Raw genomic sequence first — 18551 nt, 5'->3', positions numbered from 1 at the left:
CACTCAATTCTCGTCACCGCACATGCGGAAATTACATGTCGACAAGAAAAATGCAATGCTTGGAATAGACCATAGTCATACACTCAAGAATTGAAGCGAACACAGTGTAAAGTATTATTCGAGCCCTCAAGTAGATCAAGATCTTCCACACTAAATACCAACAATCTCCAATCATAGTGTGTCACCTGCATTTTGGGTAGTGATTCAATACTCTTCTCCACAACTACGAGGAGGCATTGTGAAAACTGATGGCCGATTGCAAGTTAGGCTTGTACCTCCTAACCCTTTCGAATCTACAATTGTTGCAATCTCTCGTAAGAGGCTCGCATGATCGCTACAACAAGTAGGTATCGAGTTCCCTCAAAACGGTGTTGATACACTCAATCAGGTTGGTGGTCATGTGACCATACATTTTTTCAACATCGCAATGCTATAGCCAAAGCGCTCATGTATTATTCCCCCTAGTTTGGCTTGGAGAGGGTCATGAAATTGGACACCATGTGACAGATGCAATACAATGACGAGCACTTGGTGGACATCATCCACTATCTTTGACATTAAAAGTGCACGAATAAACTGAGACCTGTGAGAGATTACAAGTAGACCTTGTTGTGGGATAACTTATTACCTCAAATTCTTCAGGAAAAAGACCAAGACTCGGTTGATACAAACTCCACAATCACGAATCTAATGGGGTAAATGTTCCAATTACCATCTTGTGCAATGGTCATTAGCAAAGGCTCTTCATATTTTCCAAACAAATGAGTGTTGTCGACAAAGACAAAGTGCTTGTAGTGCTGAAAAGTCTTAACACATGACAGGAATGTCAAAAAACCTTATCAAATTGTTCCTAGGTGGCATTGTTGCAAGGCTTGCAACAACTTAGGGAGCATGTTATACGTCTCTTCTCAGTTGTTGTGTATCTTTGTAATTGCCTTGCTTTTTCATTCACATTTTTCGGTAAGAAGGCTTGAAATAATAACTATTATATGAAACTTTGTAACATCGGAATGAAAATAAAAAGATTAGTTTGGATAAAAGGCATAATCATGCCACTTATCACCGTGATATCCTAGGTTACAATCTTCCACTCCATCCCCAATGCCACACAGTGGATCCTCCTGCATTACATCAATATCTAATGTGTGATAGTGACAAGGGACACTAGAGAGGTTTAATACGAAAAGTGGTGCGGGTAAAAGAAACTTGCATCCCAGTGGTCTCTCGATAACAAACTCATCCTTTGTCGAGATGCTAGTGGATGCATCGTGTCAGTGATGTAATCCTCCTTCATATGTTCACTTGGAGTAGTGTAATACAAAGGAGGTGTTGTTATTGGTGGATCTAGCTGTGCAGAAGTGGATGGGCCAGCACCACTGCCACCAATCTCGTTGGCCTCAGTGTACAACTCCAGGCTAAGATTTTTTCATGTATATCGAATATTGTGTGCACATGATTATCACTTACAAGCTAGAAAATCTTAATTCTAAATTATCAGCTGTCCAATACTGCAAGAAGCTTGTACCTAAGATTCTTAATCTATTTCTGATCGAATGATCCTATATTTATCAATATTAAGTTCTTCAGCCTGTGAAGGGTATCAAAATGTCGAGTCTAAAACAATATCGAGTTGGGGCATTTAAATAAAACCCTTTTTCATTTTCTTCCTATAGCTGAATTTGGATAAACACTCACAACAATATACTCATCAGTAGTCCCTTCGAGGATATCCGATAAAAAAAAATTATACTCACCAATAGCCATTTTAAAAAAATATTATAAGAGAATAAAAAGGTAGTGCAAACAAGATAGTTCATAAACTTTAAACCTTAAATACACATTACAACAAGATAGGTTTAAAATAATTTATACTCATATTTCAAGAGCAAATGATATATTTGTATAAAATTTTGTTACTTATTTGGTTGACATTGTAAACGAAACATGTTTATATTATATCATTTGCACTTATAATGAGATAAATAATAGAGAAAGACTCTATATGAATTCATAAATATTATATTTATTTTATGAATAATGTTATGAAAATAATTTTTTTAATTAATATCAACTAATTTTTTAAAATAAATTTATTTATCTTAAATTTAAACTTTACATTATAAATTTATTTTATTTTTTAAATAAAAGTTTTTAGAATTAGAAAAAAAAAGAAATTAACTTATGATGATTAACTAAAAATGAGTTCTTTATATATTTTTTAAAATTATTTTTAAAAAAATCTCACATCTTAGTGCTCGTGGTAAAAAAGGGCACCCCCTACGGCCCTGCCCAAACCACAAAGAGACAAATTTAGCTCCGACGGCCCCACGAGGCGCGTGCCGGGCGTCTTGGAATGGGCACACTATGTGGTGAGGATGGCATTGGCATGACGACGAACTGAATGGTTCATTTTCACTCACATCCACCCACCACTGCACTACCCCTCAATTCTGAAGGCCCAAACCACCACCACCAACAACAACAAACTAACAATCACTCCGCCATAAACCACTTCCCAGTCCCTTCGAACCCCCTCGATGGCCTGAACTTCCTCTAGTTTCCAAGTTCTCTACCACAACATGGAATCAATTCCTTACACGATCCCTTCTTCTAAGCTCCAATCACTAATTTTTTACAAAACACCCACCAGAACTCGATCCTCCAAGCTCCTCCCTCTTCACCCTCCCCCACTTCCAATCAAACCCTTCTATTATTCACCTAAATGCCTCCCTCTCCGTTACCATCGCCTCCGCTGCCTCGCTCACTCCAACGCTAACCACCACCATCACAGCCACAGCGATCATAACCACCACGAGCACGACCATCACCATCACCACCACCACCACCACCACCACGCGCATCATGCCATCGACAGCGCTAACCTCACGGGACCACAACGAGCGATCATCGGGTTCGCGAAAGCCACGAGGTGGATGGACTTGGCCGATTTCTTAAGGGAGCACTTGCATCTTTGCTGCTTCTCAACAGCTTTATTCGTGGCAGCTGCCATTTGCCCTCACACTTTGCCAAAGCCTCTCGTTAAGCGCTTCCAACACTCCCTCATCATCCTTGGATTTCCTTTGGTTGGGGTACGCAACAATCAACCAAAACCCTCTCACTCCGTTTTCTTTCTCTTCTCTTTTCCCCGTTTAATTCTTTCTTGTCTTTCTTTCTTTAGGTTTCGGCTTCGCTGGATGCTCTAATTGAACTTAGCAGTGGAAAAGTGAACATCCATGTACTAATGGCGATGGCTGCTTTTGCGTCTGTTTTTATGGGAAACTCTTTGGAAGGAGGGTTGCTTCTTGCCATGTTCAATCTCGCGCATATAGGTGAGCTATTTTGGAAATTCGAACTAACATTATATGCTCAAACTTGTTTTTCGGAAGTGAGATTTGGTTACTATGGAACGAGATTGATTTGCTTGAGTGAATTGTTTCTGCAGCTGAGGAGTACTTCACTGGACGGTCGATGATCGATGTTAAAGAGTTGAAAGAGAATCATCCTGAGTTTGCACTTGTTCTTGACACCAGTGGTGATAAGCTTCCTAATACATTCAACTTGGCGTACAAGAGTGTTCCTGTGCATGATGTAACTGTAGGATCATATATCCTTGTTGGTGCTGGTGAGGTAAGTTATGATAGAATCTATTGCTTACCTGCCTTGCATTAATTTTGAAGTTTGAATTGGTTGAATATAATTATACCTGCAACCAACGGCTGGAGTTCTTTAGAATTTCTGGGGTTTTAATATATAGTGAAACCTGGTGTGTTTGGTTTTTTACTTAATAAGCCCAAACTGAATTAATAATGTAACAATACAGTTGATATCCAAAGATAGAAGAATTAAAGAGTGAACGGAGTTAAAACTTAATTGTCTTCAGCTTATCTTTCTCTATAGTAACAAATGTACCTATAAGTGTGTGTTTTACTGTTCTTCAAATTAAGAGGCATAAATAATTTTGGGTAGGATGAATGGCTTTAATGGCCTTAATAGTTAGTCTAAGGACATTACTATCATTCAAACAGCATGTGGATGATTACGAAGGTTTTTATTTTTATTTTTTATTTAAATACCACACACATTATTCTTATATGAAAAATGCAGTAGATTATCCATATATAGTTTGTTTTGGAAGGGTCTTTTTCAAAATTTACTCATAGAGAACAGTAATTCTGTTAGTCTCCTTGCAATTTCTTATCTCGCTCTTCTCTGTTTTTCTTTTATAGAGAACATTTCCTGTCCGCTGTTATCTTCTTAAAAGAATATTCTTTCCCGAAATGAATGAGAAAAACTTATAGTCCATTAGTATTTTCATACAAACATCAAGGAGAACATTTTTCATACATGATACAGACTCATTCATGCACAATTTGGAGTCTCAAGTCTTATACATCAGACTATTGAAGTATAATGGGGATGGTATTGTGATTAGTCTGTGCCTGTAGATTGCGAAGTTTTCCAAGGCAACGCTACAATTACCATCGAGCACTTGACAGGGGAAATCAAACCATTGGAGGCCAAAATTGGAGACAGGATACCTGGTGGTGCAAGGAACTTAGATGGGAGGATAATTGTAAAGGTATGTTCAATTTTTTACGATAATGTTGCATATTTCAGTAGGTGTATTTATATACAAGGTAATGAAGGGAAGCCCTGGAACAACTGTTGAGTTGTCTCCATGTAACTTCAATGTCACTGATTCAAGTTGTCGAATCAGCTGCTGAATCATATATCAGTTAAACTGCCTAATTACACTCTTTGGGTGTTACTGTTCCTCGGATCCTGTGATGCTTGTGTACCGGGCTGCCTTTTTTTAATATATACAAGTTAGTGGCTGTAGCAGTAGCTTGGGCTGGGTGATGGTACTTTTGGTGGGTGACTGGGACACGAAGGTCAAACTGGTAGATTAATGAATTAATGGGTGGGAATCTGCGGTAACAGGAAGGTGGCTTTGGTTGTAAATATCTTAGTCTTTTCTTTCAGTGAAAAGGAAATATTTTAGTTTTCTTATAATGTTTGTTTACTTTTTCTTAATAGAAAAGAATCTTTATAGTTCATCTTGAGAAGCTAACTGTAATGTTCTGGTAGACCGCTAGTTATGAGGTAGCCAGGTGGCACTAGGGACTAGAGGAGTTAGTGGTGGTGGTTTGTCAGGCAGTTATTAAGGATTGCAATATGTTGAAAGTGGAATTTGATTCCTTTATTATTAGTAGTACAATGGATATTTTGGTGATCTAGTGTTGAGTTTGACATGATTGAGCTTAAGGATAGCGTGATCAATCTAGTTCATCGAATCTTATCCATGAATTCAACTGTTAAGACATTGTGAAGTTAGTTTGCAAGTGTTAGCTTGTTAGTAATCACAATTAAGCAAGATTCAGCATGTTTCTGAATTGTTACCTCCTGTCTATGCTTTTTAAAACTGTGCTTTTGTTGGGAGCTTACCACAAAATACAAAATTGATCACAGGTAACAAAGACATGGAACGAATCAACCCTAAACCGAATTGTGCAATTGACTGAAGAAGCACAGTTGAATAAACCAAAACTTCAAAGATGGTTGGACGAATTTGGTGAACGTTACAGCAAAGTAGTTGTGGTATTATCAGTTGCAATTGCCGTTATTGGGCCAATTTTATTTAAGTGGCCTTTCATTAGCACACCAGGTAAGTTCTTAATTCATTTATTCTAAATTCCAATTTTGATTTTGGAATTGAGATTTACTTTAAACTTTTATTTTTATTTTTAGGTTCACAAAATAATAACTTCACGAATTGCAACTTTTAGTTCAATTTATTTTACTTTATTTAAATATATGATTGAAAATTAAAATTAATAAAATACTAAAAATGCAATTTTGTACTATAAATGCAATTTATTATGAAAAGTAATAAATTAAAATTTAGATTTTTTTATCTCATAGTTTTATTTATAAAAATAAAATATTTTAATAAATATGATAGATAGATAGCGTAGCAGATGAAATTGATAGAGCCATTATTAAGAGAGGATAAGCAAAAGATTTGAGAAAAGGCTAGACCAAAAGAGGAGTCTTGAATCCATTATTCCTCCCTATAGTTTTAATGAGTCGTTACCTGCCTTCAAGGAAGCAAGGTCAAGGATGACTAACCTTAGGAAATGAATTTCTTGGACGTTAAATGAGTAGTCTGTGAAGCTTTATACATCCCATCTATTTGTGTCCTGGTCATACTTGCTTCTGATAACCTAATGCATAAGAAATACATTTCTCACCATTGCCATTCAGCTTAAAGGCAATATTTTTAGAACTGAAATTTCTGAGCCACCTTCCTTTTTAGGATGACAATACACCTCCCAGCCAATTAGAGTGATCACAACTTGTATCTAAGCACTTAACCAAGGAAATTTTCTCACCATCTTCCCATTTGGATGAGCTTCTCCCACAGGCGTTTTTTTGGTAATTATAGAAAAGGTATCAACATGCAAAAGACAAGGATGGAGAAAGTTGAAAATGCCAACATCAGCCAAAAATGTGACATATGATCAGCCATAACATCAAACAAAAACCCTTGCTAGTACCTATCAAAACAAAACAATATCACTGGACCCCCATAACCCTGTCTCTCTTTCCTGGAACGTCATCATTAAACCACACACCAAAAGTCTAATATAATTATTCCCCATTGTTAAACTTAACATATAAGTAGTGACAAGAGAGAGATATTTTGTTTTAACGAATTCAATGATAGCAAGGTGATGTAATGTGTCACTGTGACTTATGAGAGCCTTGTGATATAAAATATTATTTGCTTAGATAAATGTTTTGACATAGGGTTTATGGAACTGTAGAATTTTGAGACAAAAAGAGTCGTAAATTCTAATAACCATCGCTCACGGAAAGTTAGCTGTTGTTGGAGTTTATAACATAAGATAGTTATAATTCGCAGCATGGGCTTATCTAGTGGCTTGTCACCGCACCTAGTAGGATAGGCTTTGTTCTTCTTGTTGTATATATGGCTTATCTTTTCAGCTTATTTATCTCTGTCTGATGTAGCATGCAGAGGTTCAGTTTACAGAGCCCTAGGGCTCATGGTTGCAGCATCTCCATGTGCTTTGGCTGTGGCCCCATTAGCATATGCAACAGCAATTAGTTCCTGCGCAAGAAAGGTATTAATTAGCTTCGTATGGGTACATCTTTCACTATTTCAGATCCAAAATGTTGGTTTATATTTTAAATTCAATCATATAACATATGAAATTCCATATTAAAACTTCCTTTTTTTTTTGTTTGTACTTGTGACTGAATCAAGTGTTGTCAGTGTTTTTTCCATATCGGTGTTTTATTTATGCCATAATCTTGTGCTGTCAATATTCTGTTATCTAATTTGTGTTCATTTTTCTTTCATGAATTTTTAAACTCACCGTCATTCTTTTAATTCCGCTAGTTCATAATAATCCCACATATTAACTACTGTATAGTAATATCATTTGCTTAATTATGATTTTCTGAACCTTACCAATAAATATCATTATATCCCTATTAATAGTGTCCTTAAATAGAAGTTAACCTCCCATTCATCCATTTGAAGAGGAAATGTTTTTTTATTTGTAGTCATGCGTAGAATAATGTTTTTAAGCCTTCTATGTGTTTGACTTTCTCTAAACAATTTTCTGACCTTCATTGCCTCACACTCTCAATAACAATTTTAAGCAGCAAATGTGAACTTGAAACTTGATCCAACTGCCTTTTGAAGAAAAACTAACCCGTTAACATTCTTGATGCTTCCAACATGGAGACAAGCATTGCCTACTAAAATGCTAAAGATATTTCTTATTGGGTCATGAAAGGTTCCTAGTTGGGTCCATCTATATGCAAAACCAAATAGCATAATTATATGTTAAGAACAGCTCCTAAATTAATGGACCTAAATGTAATGCTGTGAGTGGGAGACACAGAAATGGATGTTTGTCTGTGATGACTTGTGCTGCAATGTGATTGTCGTAACAGAAAGTTTGGTGGGTGAGTTAGGCTAGAATTACAACTCTTGGTAGAGACAAGCCTCTCTAATGCTCAGCATTCAGGACTTCTCTTTCTCTTCTTCCTTGGTTGATCATAAACTGATCTTATCTCAAAGGTCTGAATAATACATCATATTCACATTTCCTCATTTTCTGGCTCCTATTTGTGTTTTCGATAATTGTACAATCATGTTCTCATCGATTACATTATTGTAATTTCTAAGTCTCTGTCTCAAACAGTTCATATCTGTTGGTCTGAATCAATTGGAAGTTATTCAAACTATTACAATAGATTACTTTTGGATTGTTCTTATTTAAGGTTGTGACAATTACCTCAACTGAATGGTGTACTGCATAACCTTGTTCATTTCAATGACATTGTTTTAAGTCCCTGTTTACTCCTTTTATGTTTATTGCCCAGACTGAATTAGAAAGTCATTAAACTGTTCAAAAATTTGAATCTCTAGATATTCATTTTATTATTGTTGTGATGGCTACCTCATTTTGCAGGGGATATTACTCAAAGGTGGACATGTGTTAGATGCTCTAGCTTCTTGTCATACTATTGCATTTGATAAAACAGGAACATTAACCACAGGAGGACTTCTATTCAAGGCAATTGAGCCCATTTATGGTCATAATGTCAGAAAGAATGAGTCAAACATTTCTTCCTGTTGCATCCCTACCTGTGAGAAAGAAGCTCTTGCTGTTGCTGCAGCTATGGAAAAGGGTACTACTCATCCCATTGGAAGGTATCATCTGGAACATAATCCATTCATATCATCTTTGGACCCTCCTCCATAGTTTTGGTTTTCATTGAATCTATATGTTATTCCTTTATTATCTCTAAGAAAAAGAATAATACCTTTTCTTTGGGTCTGTTATGTGTAAAGCAGACATTGATACAAACACTTGACGTGATATAGACATAAAGACACCAAATTCTTAAAAATTAGTTAAATTATAGAACATGGATATAAATATATACATAATAATATAAAAATACATTAACTCACCCCTTAGTTGGTTTCCTTGTACTTTCTATGTTTGGATTAGCATAATAATTCGTCAGTCTATTGTATGCATTGTATGAACTATTCAAATGACCAAACATGATCATTTTCAACTTAACCTTATGAAATACTTTCTGTGAAACATATTGCAGGGCTGTTGTTGACCATAGCGAAGGCAAAGACCTCCCATCTGTTTCTGTTGAAAGTTTTGAGTACTTCCCTGGAAGGGGCCTTATTGCTACTGTTAACAGCATTGAGGTACCACGTTTTCGTGTAGACAACCCATGGCAAATTATACTCTTGTTGACAAAGCAAAGGATCACAATATATGCTACCATATTTGCAGAATCCCAAGCACACAGTTTATTTAGAATTCCAATTAATCCTGTATACATCACAAAGATTTGTGCCTTTTTTTATCATTTTATTTCTTAATGCAATTATTTTCCATACACACACACACTAATGCAAGTGCATGTCTGGGGATGCTTAATATCTCAAACAACCCCCAGACCTCCTTTCTGTTTTTTCTTTACACTTGATTTTTAGGTTATTTCAAAAGCATTAATAGGTTGCCTTTTTTCTTACTTCAATTCAATAGCTCTTCTAATTTCTCTTGGATAAATACAATAAAATAAAAAATTCAATTCTAATTAACTCATATCTTTTGTTAATTTAATACATAAAAAGGATTTTTATTACATAATCCAAACAAGATAGTTTATATTAAAAGTTAGGGGTGAATTAACATATCCGAACATAAATTAAACTTTGCATGATTGGAATATTGATTATATGCATAATTTTTAGCACAAAATTCACAACTAACTAAAACACCATAACAGTATATTATGATTGGATAAATAAGGTGACAAAATTGACCTCTAATATTTGTTTTTCCTCATTTTGTTTGAATAATAAGTAAAATGACTTAATTTGATTCTTGTGCTGTATAGTCAGGAACTGGAAGTGCTAAGCTATTGAAAGCATCACTTGGGTCTGTAGATTTCATCACTTCATTTTGTCATTCTGAAGAGGAGTCAGAAAAGATCAAGGAAGCTGTTAATACATCTTCGTATGGAAGTGAATTTGTTCATGCTGCTCTTTCGGTTAATAAGAAGGTGGTGAACTTTTCATGGGATATTTCTTTGAAAATACCTTTTACCCATTTCCCCCCATCCCCTTGAAGGTGTAAAACACATTGAGGTTCATTATATGAATGATATGATATGCTACAATGTCCGATTCTCATCGGTGTTCAAACCAAACTTGCTGCAGGTGACACTTATTCACCTAGAAGATAGGCCTCGTCCTGGGGTTTTTAATGTTATTCAAGAATTGCAGAATGAAGCAATGTTACGGGTGATAATGTTAACTGGTGATCATGAGTGTAGTGCAAGGAGGGTTGCAAATGCTGTGGGCATCAGTGAGTTTCATTGCAACCTGAAACCTGAAGATAAACTGAGTCATGTAAAAGACACATCAAGAGATACAGGTAAGTTCTGTAAATAGAGTTTTTTCTTTTTTAAATTTGGTATCTTTAATCTTTGTTAACAATAATATTTCACTTGTTCTTTGGACTTTGATTTGGGCTGATATCTGTACTAGATACATGTTTATTGATTTCACTTTTGTTGTGGCATACTGGTGTTTTTGATAAAGAAGTTAGGTAATAGGTAATTTGTTTCTTTTGCACCCAATTGGGTGTATCTAACTTAAATTGAACAAATAAATTCTGCAGAGATTAAAAGCCCATCTCTACGTGAATTCACATCTATGTTGTCTTCTTTTAGCTGTGCCAGTCAGTTTTACAACTGAAATTGTCATATTTTGAGGCTAATTTAATCAGCTTTCCACAAATGTTGCAAAATTCTATGGTGTCTTGTTCACATGCATCTTTCCTTTCATTCCATTTCTTAAAAAACTTTTGTGACAGGAGGAGGCTTAATTATGGTTGGTGAAGGAATCAATGATGCCCCTGCACTTGCTGCTGCAACTGTAGGGATTGTGCTTGCTCATCGTGCTAGTGCAACTGCTATAGCTGTTGCTGATGTGTTATTGCTTCGTGAAAATATTTCTGCAGTACCATTTTGTATCGCCAAGTCTCGCCAAACAACAACACTGGTATTTTATATTTTTACATATATGCTGTTATCGGATAATATTTCTTCACTTTTGGATGCTATTGGCTTATATTCAAATGCACCTGCAGATTAAACAAAATGTGGCTCTGGCATTGTTCTGCATTACCATGGCTTCTCTTCCATCAGTTTTGGGATTTCTGCCCTTGTGGTTAACGGTATGAAAATTCAATTTTATGCTGGATTATATTCCTATTTGTCAGTCATGTCTTATTGTCAACGAAGCAAAGATGAATTTGATCCTTCTGGAAAACATCTGTTTATCTTGGCACTATGAAATCGTTGAATAAGCTTATTTTAGATGATTGTGAATGATGCCCCTATCTGTTGCCTAGAATTTTAAAATCCAGTGACCTCTCGTACTTAACCTTTTCCTATGGTTTGCTCTTTAGTGAAATCTCTTACATGCATGCAGGTTCTTTTACATGAAGGTGGAACCCTGCTTGTTTGTCTCAATTCTATTCGTGCCTTAAACGAACCATCTTGGTCATGGAAGCAGGATTTGTTACATTTGATTGGCGAGGTTAAATCTAGGCTTCTTTCTCTTGGGACAAATATTAAGGGCTCAAGCAACATTACAACGGCGAGTTTATAACGTGGTTTTATTTGAATGTATTGTGTTTATTGACAAACGTCAATATCCCCATTCCATTATTTGCCGTTAGTTTTCCTTTCTTGAGCCCTCGTTTCCCCCTTTCTAATGGAATAAGGAAAAATGGTATATTAAGGTAGACTATGCATGAACAATTCTCTTAGTCAATCAGAGAATTAATGAATTACTAATGTGAATAAATATTGACGCCAAAATACAGCACGCAAGTCCTGGGTTGATTTTTACTGTTATTATCTAGTTGAATTGATTTAGAATTGGTCAAATATTTTGCCCTTTTCAATCAGTTATAGCTTCCAACTACATTTGAGATGGAGTATTCTCACATCTGCCCAGAACCTCTTCCAAAATAAAAATAAAAAAGAACGATGTAGGGAAGAACATGACTGCGTATTGCGTAAAGAACCTTGATAAACTGCCCTAGGTAAGGTTTACAACAGTTGATCAGTTACAGGCCCCCAAAAGGCCTAATATTTGAATTTTTTCCAAAATAAAAATAAAAGAACGTGAAGCATTTTTTACAATAAGGATCTGAACTCCAATTAGTTGGAATTGCATGTACAATGTACAAGACAATTTAAATTCCTAACATTTCTTTAGAAGGATTAATTCAATGTTTAAAAGGATTAATGAATTACTATTTGACCAACCCAATTAGTTAGCAATGCCTTCAACTTTAACTATATTCAAGTTTGAAATAATTCCCAAAATTGAGGGGAGATTACAGCCCATGGCAGCTTGCGCTGTTTGATACTTTGATGTGTTGCTAATTTGTTTCCGGTCTTCTGTGTCCAGGTAAACCACATCAATAAAACGCAGAATTGAAGTTCCAAAAAAAATCTATTAATATGCAACTGAACAGTACTATTAGTGTTTGATCAAAGTACTATCTTCGGCTGTGTTTCAGCTTTTAATTTTATAATCACATTAAAGATGACTGGTTTCACTAATTTCGGATCTCAACAAAATGCGAACAGCATTAATCATTTGGACTTGAGCAAATAACTAAATAAATTAAACTTATTTTGAGATTTGTTGAGGTATTCCCTCTCTCTTTGCCATTTCCTACTAATAACACCCTCTTTTTTTTTCCTTTCCAAAAAAGAACGGACATGAGCCTCCAAACACGACATCTTACAAAAGCAATGCGTCCAACCCTAACCACAGTGGTGTCCTTTTACCTGTTAGGAAGTAACCATCCTGCTTATATAGCTTATAGTTTATCATTACCACTTTTCCTCTCCCTATCCCCCTGTACATTAACCAACATTATTATTAGCCTAACACTAAAATAAAAAAGAGAAACAGCTTCCTTTTCATTCTTTTCCCTCTTTCTCTTCATTTCCGAAGCTCATTTTCCGAGTTGCTAATCTTTCTATTATCCACTTCTTATTCACGAGTTGACTTTGCTAATCCCAACTCGATTTACCGAAACGTTCCTGAACCCACCAGCAGCCTGAAAACACATCCCATTGCGTTGTTCCATGTAACTCCTCACTTCTTTTCTTATCATTTCTTGCATCACCGCCATCAGCTCCGCGCTAAAATTAAACGGCGCTACAACTTGATGTTGTGGCGATGGCAATGGCAGCGGATCCGCTGTCGTTACAGCCGTTGAAGGCGCCGCCGAAGCCATCACCATCGCCGGAGAAAAGGCACGTGACATAGATTCCGTGACACGATTGGAGACTTCCACAGCAACGTCTACGCCAGGCAGAGACAGCGACAACGACGTCGGAGGGTCCTCTGAAGAGGACGCAGTTTCGATCGGAGGAACAACGGTCCTCTGCACGGGCCTCAGAACGTGCGACGGAGAGACAGCGCGAACGCTGCAATCACTCGCGTCGGATCCCGACGGGCTTCCCGGCGACGTCGGGCTCATGTGAAGCCCGGTGGATAGCGGCATGGTAGCACCTGCGCTCGCAGACCTCTTCGCGGGCCGTAGGTAGTAACCGCCGTCAAAGTCTGCCGGACCTGTTGCAGGCTCGTCGATCATCATGGATGAGCACTTGCGCTTGAGTGTTGAGTTCCAGTGATTCTTTACCGCGTTGTCAGTTCGACCAGACAGGAGTCGGGCTATTGTAGCCCACTTGTTACCGAACCGGGCATGGGCCCGGATTATCGTCTCATCCTCATCGGGCGTGAAGCCCCGGTGCTCAACCTGAGGTGACAGTTGGTTACACCATCTTAGCCTGCAGGACTTCCCGGAGCGGCCCGGGATGTACTTGCTTATCAACGTCCAGTTCCTGGGCCCGTGCCTCTCCACCAGCCTCTGCAGAGCCTCATCTTCTTCCGGGCTCCACGGGCCTTTGATCCGATCCATTTCTCTTCTAGACATGGCCATACTGCTTAGCTTCCTTTGTATTGTTTTTCAGATTTAGAGGATCATGTGAAAGTGAAGATTTATATATGGAGAGAAACAGAAGCGAAGTAGGTAAGGCGTTACGATGAGATTTTTGAAAGGGTTTTTTTGTGGTGTTGCTGTTTTGTGTGTGTGAAGCGGTTGGTGTTTGATCGTGGTTTATATGTGGGAGGGATGGGGGGGTGAGGTAACCGGTTGAGGAGGTTAGGTTTTGAGGGGTTTCTGGGAGCGTTATGCTGAAATTGGTACCGCTTGTTCCTGGGGAGCGGTTGGCTTGGGATTTGGGATACAGCTGTAATTGGACACGCGTCAGTTTCAGCTGCTTCCGTTTGCACAAGTCATCCCTGCTCTGCTTTCTTCCTTTTTATCCTTTCGAATTCTCATTTTTAATTTAATTGAAAATCAACTGTTACGTATGATTGTAGTATATTAGTTCTGTTTACAATCCTTCTCTCCATGCAAGAGCGCGTTATCTGCACAGCTCTCCTCAATCAAAGTAACTTTAAAATAATTCCAGCACCGGAAATATTTGGTAACTCAATGGTATTAGTAAAAAATAATCAAAATTTATCTTATTTAATATATTCATTAGTTATGATAACAATTTTAATACCCTTAACAATGTTATTAAAGTTGTATTAACTAGTTTACTTGTTTTTTTATTAAATAAGTTTCATTTTAATACATTATAATATAAAATGTTTTTTATAATTATTTCGTCACATTTATTTTATTTTATAATTATTTATACAGTTAATATATAAGTATATTAAGATTAAATTTTTATTATATTTATATAAAAAAATAAAAGATAAAATTAATTAATTTGATAGTTGTTTATATTTTAATTAAAAGATTTTGAATTTAAATTTTAGAAATAATTTTTTTATGAATTATATATAATAAAAAATATTTAGAAAAAAATTATACATCAATTTTTTTCTTGTTATACATAACTAGTATATCAATAGGTATTAGATTCATGTAAAAAAAATATTATAGATCGTATAAAATAAAAAATATTTTAAAAAATATGGTATACCAATTATTTTTATCTCATTATGTTAATATAACTTTTGTAATTTGTTACTTAAATAAAATTAAAAAATTATAATATTACACTATTCTCTTAAATAAACATTAGCTACATCTCTATTCTATTTAGAAAAATGATAATATTATTTTCAGTTTGATAAGATCAATTCCTCTTAATTATTCTTTCTTCTTCCTAAATTTTTCCCATTCTTCTTTTGGGTACAACCGAATAAATAATTTACTTATTAAAATGATCAAATAGTTATTATGTAATAATTTTCTTCAATAATTCTCAGTAAAGCAAAAAAGCATTAGCGATAACTACTAATGCATTTTTTATTATTTCTCTAATGCTATAAAAATTAGGAAGTTAAATAAATTTATATTAGTAATTAAAATTATAAACAACTAGGATAAAAGTTTTTGTCAAAAATTATTGACATAGTAAAAAAATATTAATTTGTAATTTAACAAATTATTTAATTTCCACCTAAAAATATATCACAACCATAAATTTTCGTTGTATGAAACAAAGGCAATAATTTATTAATGATTGACATATTTTTATAAGTACTAGTGTATCTTTCGGTTAAAAAATTTTGATATGGAAATAAAATGAGCGATATACTTTAACATGGTAACTTTTGGTATTTTTTAAAATTGTGGGAGTACACAAGTCGGACCCTCCGATTTGTGTTTAAAAAGTTAAAAAAATTTAGAGTACACAAATCGGAGGGTCCGATTTGTGTTAAAAAATTTGAAAAAATTCAGCGTACACAAATCGGACCATGCGAGTTGTTTGATTTTAAAATTTTGCTTAATAAATCGCATGGTCCGACTTATGATTAGGCAAATATGAATTTCGGAAGCTAGAAAACGGACCCTCCGAGTTATTTGTTGTTATCAATTTTTTTATGAAAGGAAGAACATGCATGGTCCGAGTTCTATTCACTGACACCGCTGTAAAGCACCTGTATTCCCCACATCTGAGTCTAACACCACTTTTTCTTCCATATTCAAATTAAAAAGTGGTATCTTTCTATACTTTATACGGAATAATATATAAAATTATATAAAAAAAATTAAATAAAATATATATAGTAATTATTATTGTAAATATATTACAAAGTTTAATTAAAATCAAATTTTTAAAATTTTTAATATTAAAATATTAAAAATAATTAGTATTTATCTTAATCAATTTGAGTTTGTTGAGTGATCATCTCACTCATTCGCTTAAACAACTATTAGAAGTTACAATCTTATCTTGTGTGTGTAGTAATTTATTGGCTAGTGGTAAACCTTTAATAAATGGAGCATCAATACATGATTAGACTTGACAGGAGTACTCGAATACGCGGATACCCGACTCGTCCATACCCGGATGGGGAGGGTAATAACTTGATCCGAGTCGGGACAGATTTTGCTTAGGACAGGGTATGGTCGAGTTTTGGGTGTACCCGCCCTGAATTTAGGACACACTGTAAGAACCGGCGTTTTTACGAATAAAATCATTTAAATGTCCAAATTAAATTCCGAAAAGTTAGGATGAGAATTTGGGGATTTAAATATGATTTTTGAACTCAGTAGGTCCTTCCGAATAAGAAAATGTGTTCTCTGTGAAAAATCGTGAAAAACTGCGAACCGGCAGTTGAACCGGTTAAACCGATTCAAGTCTTCCCGGTATCGCACGAGAAAAAGTGGAAACAATCAAAAACCTTAGAAAAACATTAGAAATGGAAAACTGGGCATTAGTGTTAAAGATTTGGCCCAAAGTTGGGTCAAACAGACTAAAAACACTAACAAATTGGACCGGACTCAAACCGGACCCAAGGTCCAACATATATAAGCTCACTTAATGAGCTTTTCAGCTCATTCATGCCCTAATTTGATGAGAGGGACACAGCTGCCATGAGAGGAGAGGGAGAAGAGAAAACACTATTCACCCCCACCTTTTTTTACTTGTAACTTGAGCTACGGACCTCCGATTGACGAGCCGTTTGCGACCACGCGAAGCTCTTGACGAGCTCTTCCTTTCTATTTAAGTTTTTCTGGTAAGAACTCGAAGCTCACTCCCCAGTTCTCTGTCCTAAGTTTTTGCGCGATTTTGGATATGAGTTTTGAGTAGATTTTGTGGTTTTGGTTGTTTAGGTGATCTCTAGTAGCGGATAAATATTGGATTTTATCCCTAATCACGTTGGGTAAGGTAAAGTTTCACTAAATCCTTGTGTTTAGTTATTTTGTGTATCTTAGGTTGTGATTTTGGTATATATATGTGTTGTTAGTTTGAGTTTTGGTGTTGGTTGGAGTTGGTTAAGGTTTTGGATCAAGCTTAGTGGCTTCGCTTTGGTGATTGGTGCATTTGGGAATCAGCGAATGTATCATTTCGGTTTCCTTTATGGAATATGTAATGTTTTTGGATACTTAGACTAGTGATCCATAGGATAGAATTGAATTAAATTGGTTATTGGGATTGTTGTATGATGATTATGTATAATGATTTGAGAATTTGAGTTGTTGAATGATGATTTACGATGAATTATGATGGGTTGATGATTTTTGAGCATATTGGTGAATTATGATGTTGTAATGATAATATGATGTGAAATATTTAGATTGAGGTGAAATGAAATTGAGAGTGATGCTTCCTATTGATAGATGATGAATATTGATGAATTGTGTTAGTGGGTGTTGAGATTTGAAGATGGATGTTGATGATGATCTTATGGTTGGTTAGTGTAGTTGGTTGAAGATGATTATGAGTGTTTATAATGGTTTTGGATGTTGACGGTTAAGGATTTTAATGGTGTTAAATGGTGTAAATAGGGATATTATGGATGATTGAGTTGAGAGAGGAATGGTATGGACCTTGATATTATTTTGGTATTGTTTGTGTTATGATTAGTTTGGTTTGGAATTGTGAGATTTGATGAATTTGAGGTTAAGAGGTTTTTTGGGTATAAATGGATTTTTGGTGAACTTTTCCTGATTATAACTTTTGCCTCGATTTTTAAAATTTGTTGAAATTTGATTTAAGTTAAAGTGTATTGAAAACTCTTCAAATTGATATAAAGTTTGTAAAATTTGAAATTTTATAGAGGGAGTTATGATCATTCAAAGTTGGTGTTGAAAATCTGAAATTCTGCAGGGTTGCAGAATTTCAGGATTTTTGGATATGTGCGCACGCACATCCTTGTGCGCACGCACAACCCTGTGAAAGTTATGTTCTGAGCGGACGCACAGGCAGGGGAAAGGGCTCTGGCGCTAGCATTGCTTGTGCGCGCGCACATCAATGAAGAATTACGACATGTGTGCACGCACAAGTCGGGAAAGGACGTCTGTTAGGGGCGCTCGCACAGCTTGTGCGAGTGAACAGGCTTTATATATTTTAGT

General features: G+C 35.7%; 2 protein-coding genes across 2 annotated transcripts; one reads left to right on the top strand and one right to left on the bottom strand.

The window, feature by feature from the left end:
* The first annotated feature begins 2238 nt into the window (after positions 1–2238).
* Positions 2239–11958, top strand: LOC112799716 (probable cadmium/zinc-transporting ATPase HMA1, chloroplastic). Its single transcript, XM_025841760.3, has 13 exons — positions 2239–3089; positions 3179–3329; positions 3443–3627; positions 4433–4579; positions 5470–5665; positions 7033–7145; positions 8508–8749; positions 9163–9268; positions 9967–10131; positions 10289–10505; positions 10947–11134; positions 11223–11309; positions 11567–11958. The coding sequence occupies exons 1-13, from the start codon at positions 2580–2582 to the stop codon at positions 11744–11746; spliced, it is 2487 nt and encodes an 828-aa protein (XP_025697545.1). The 5' UTR covers positions 2239–2579; the 3' UTR covers positions 11747–11958.
* A 676-nt stretch (positions 11959–12634) lies between these two features.
* On the bottom strand, positions 12635–14521 carry LOC112799727 (transcription factor MYB44). Its single transcript, XM_025841764.3, has one exon. It carries the CDS (start codon positions 14103–14105, stop codon positions 13155–13157), a length of 951 nt encoding a protein of 316 aa, XP_025697549.1. The 5' UTR covers positions 14106–14521; the 3' UTR covers positions 12635–13154.
* Between the last annotated feature and the right edge of the window lie 4030 nt (positions 14522–18551).

Source organism: Arachis hypogaea, chromosome 1 (assembly GCF_003086295.3).
Source record: "Arachis hypogaea cultivar Tifrunner chromosome 1, arahy.Tifrunner.gnm2.J5K5, whole genome shotgun sequence".
Classification (NCBI taxonomy): Eukaryota; Viridiplantae; Streptophyta; class Magnoliopsida; order Fabales; family Fabaceae; genus Arachis; species Arachis hypogaea.
This window is presented reverse-complemented; position numbering and strand designations above follow the sequence as displayed.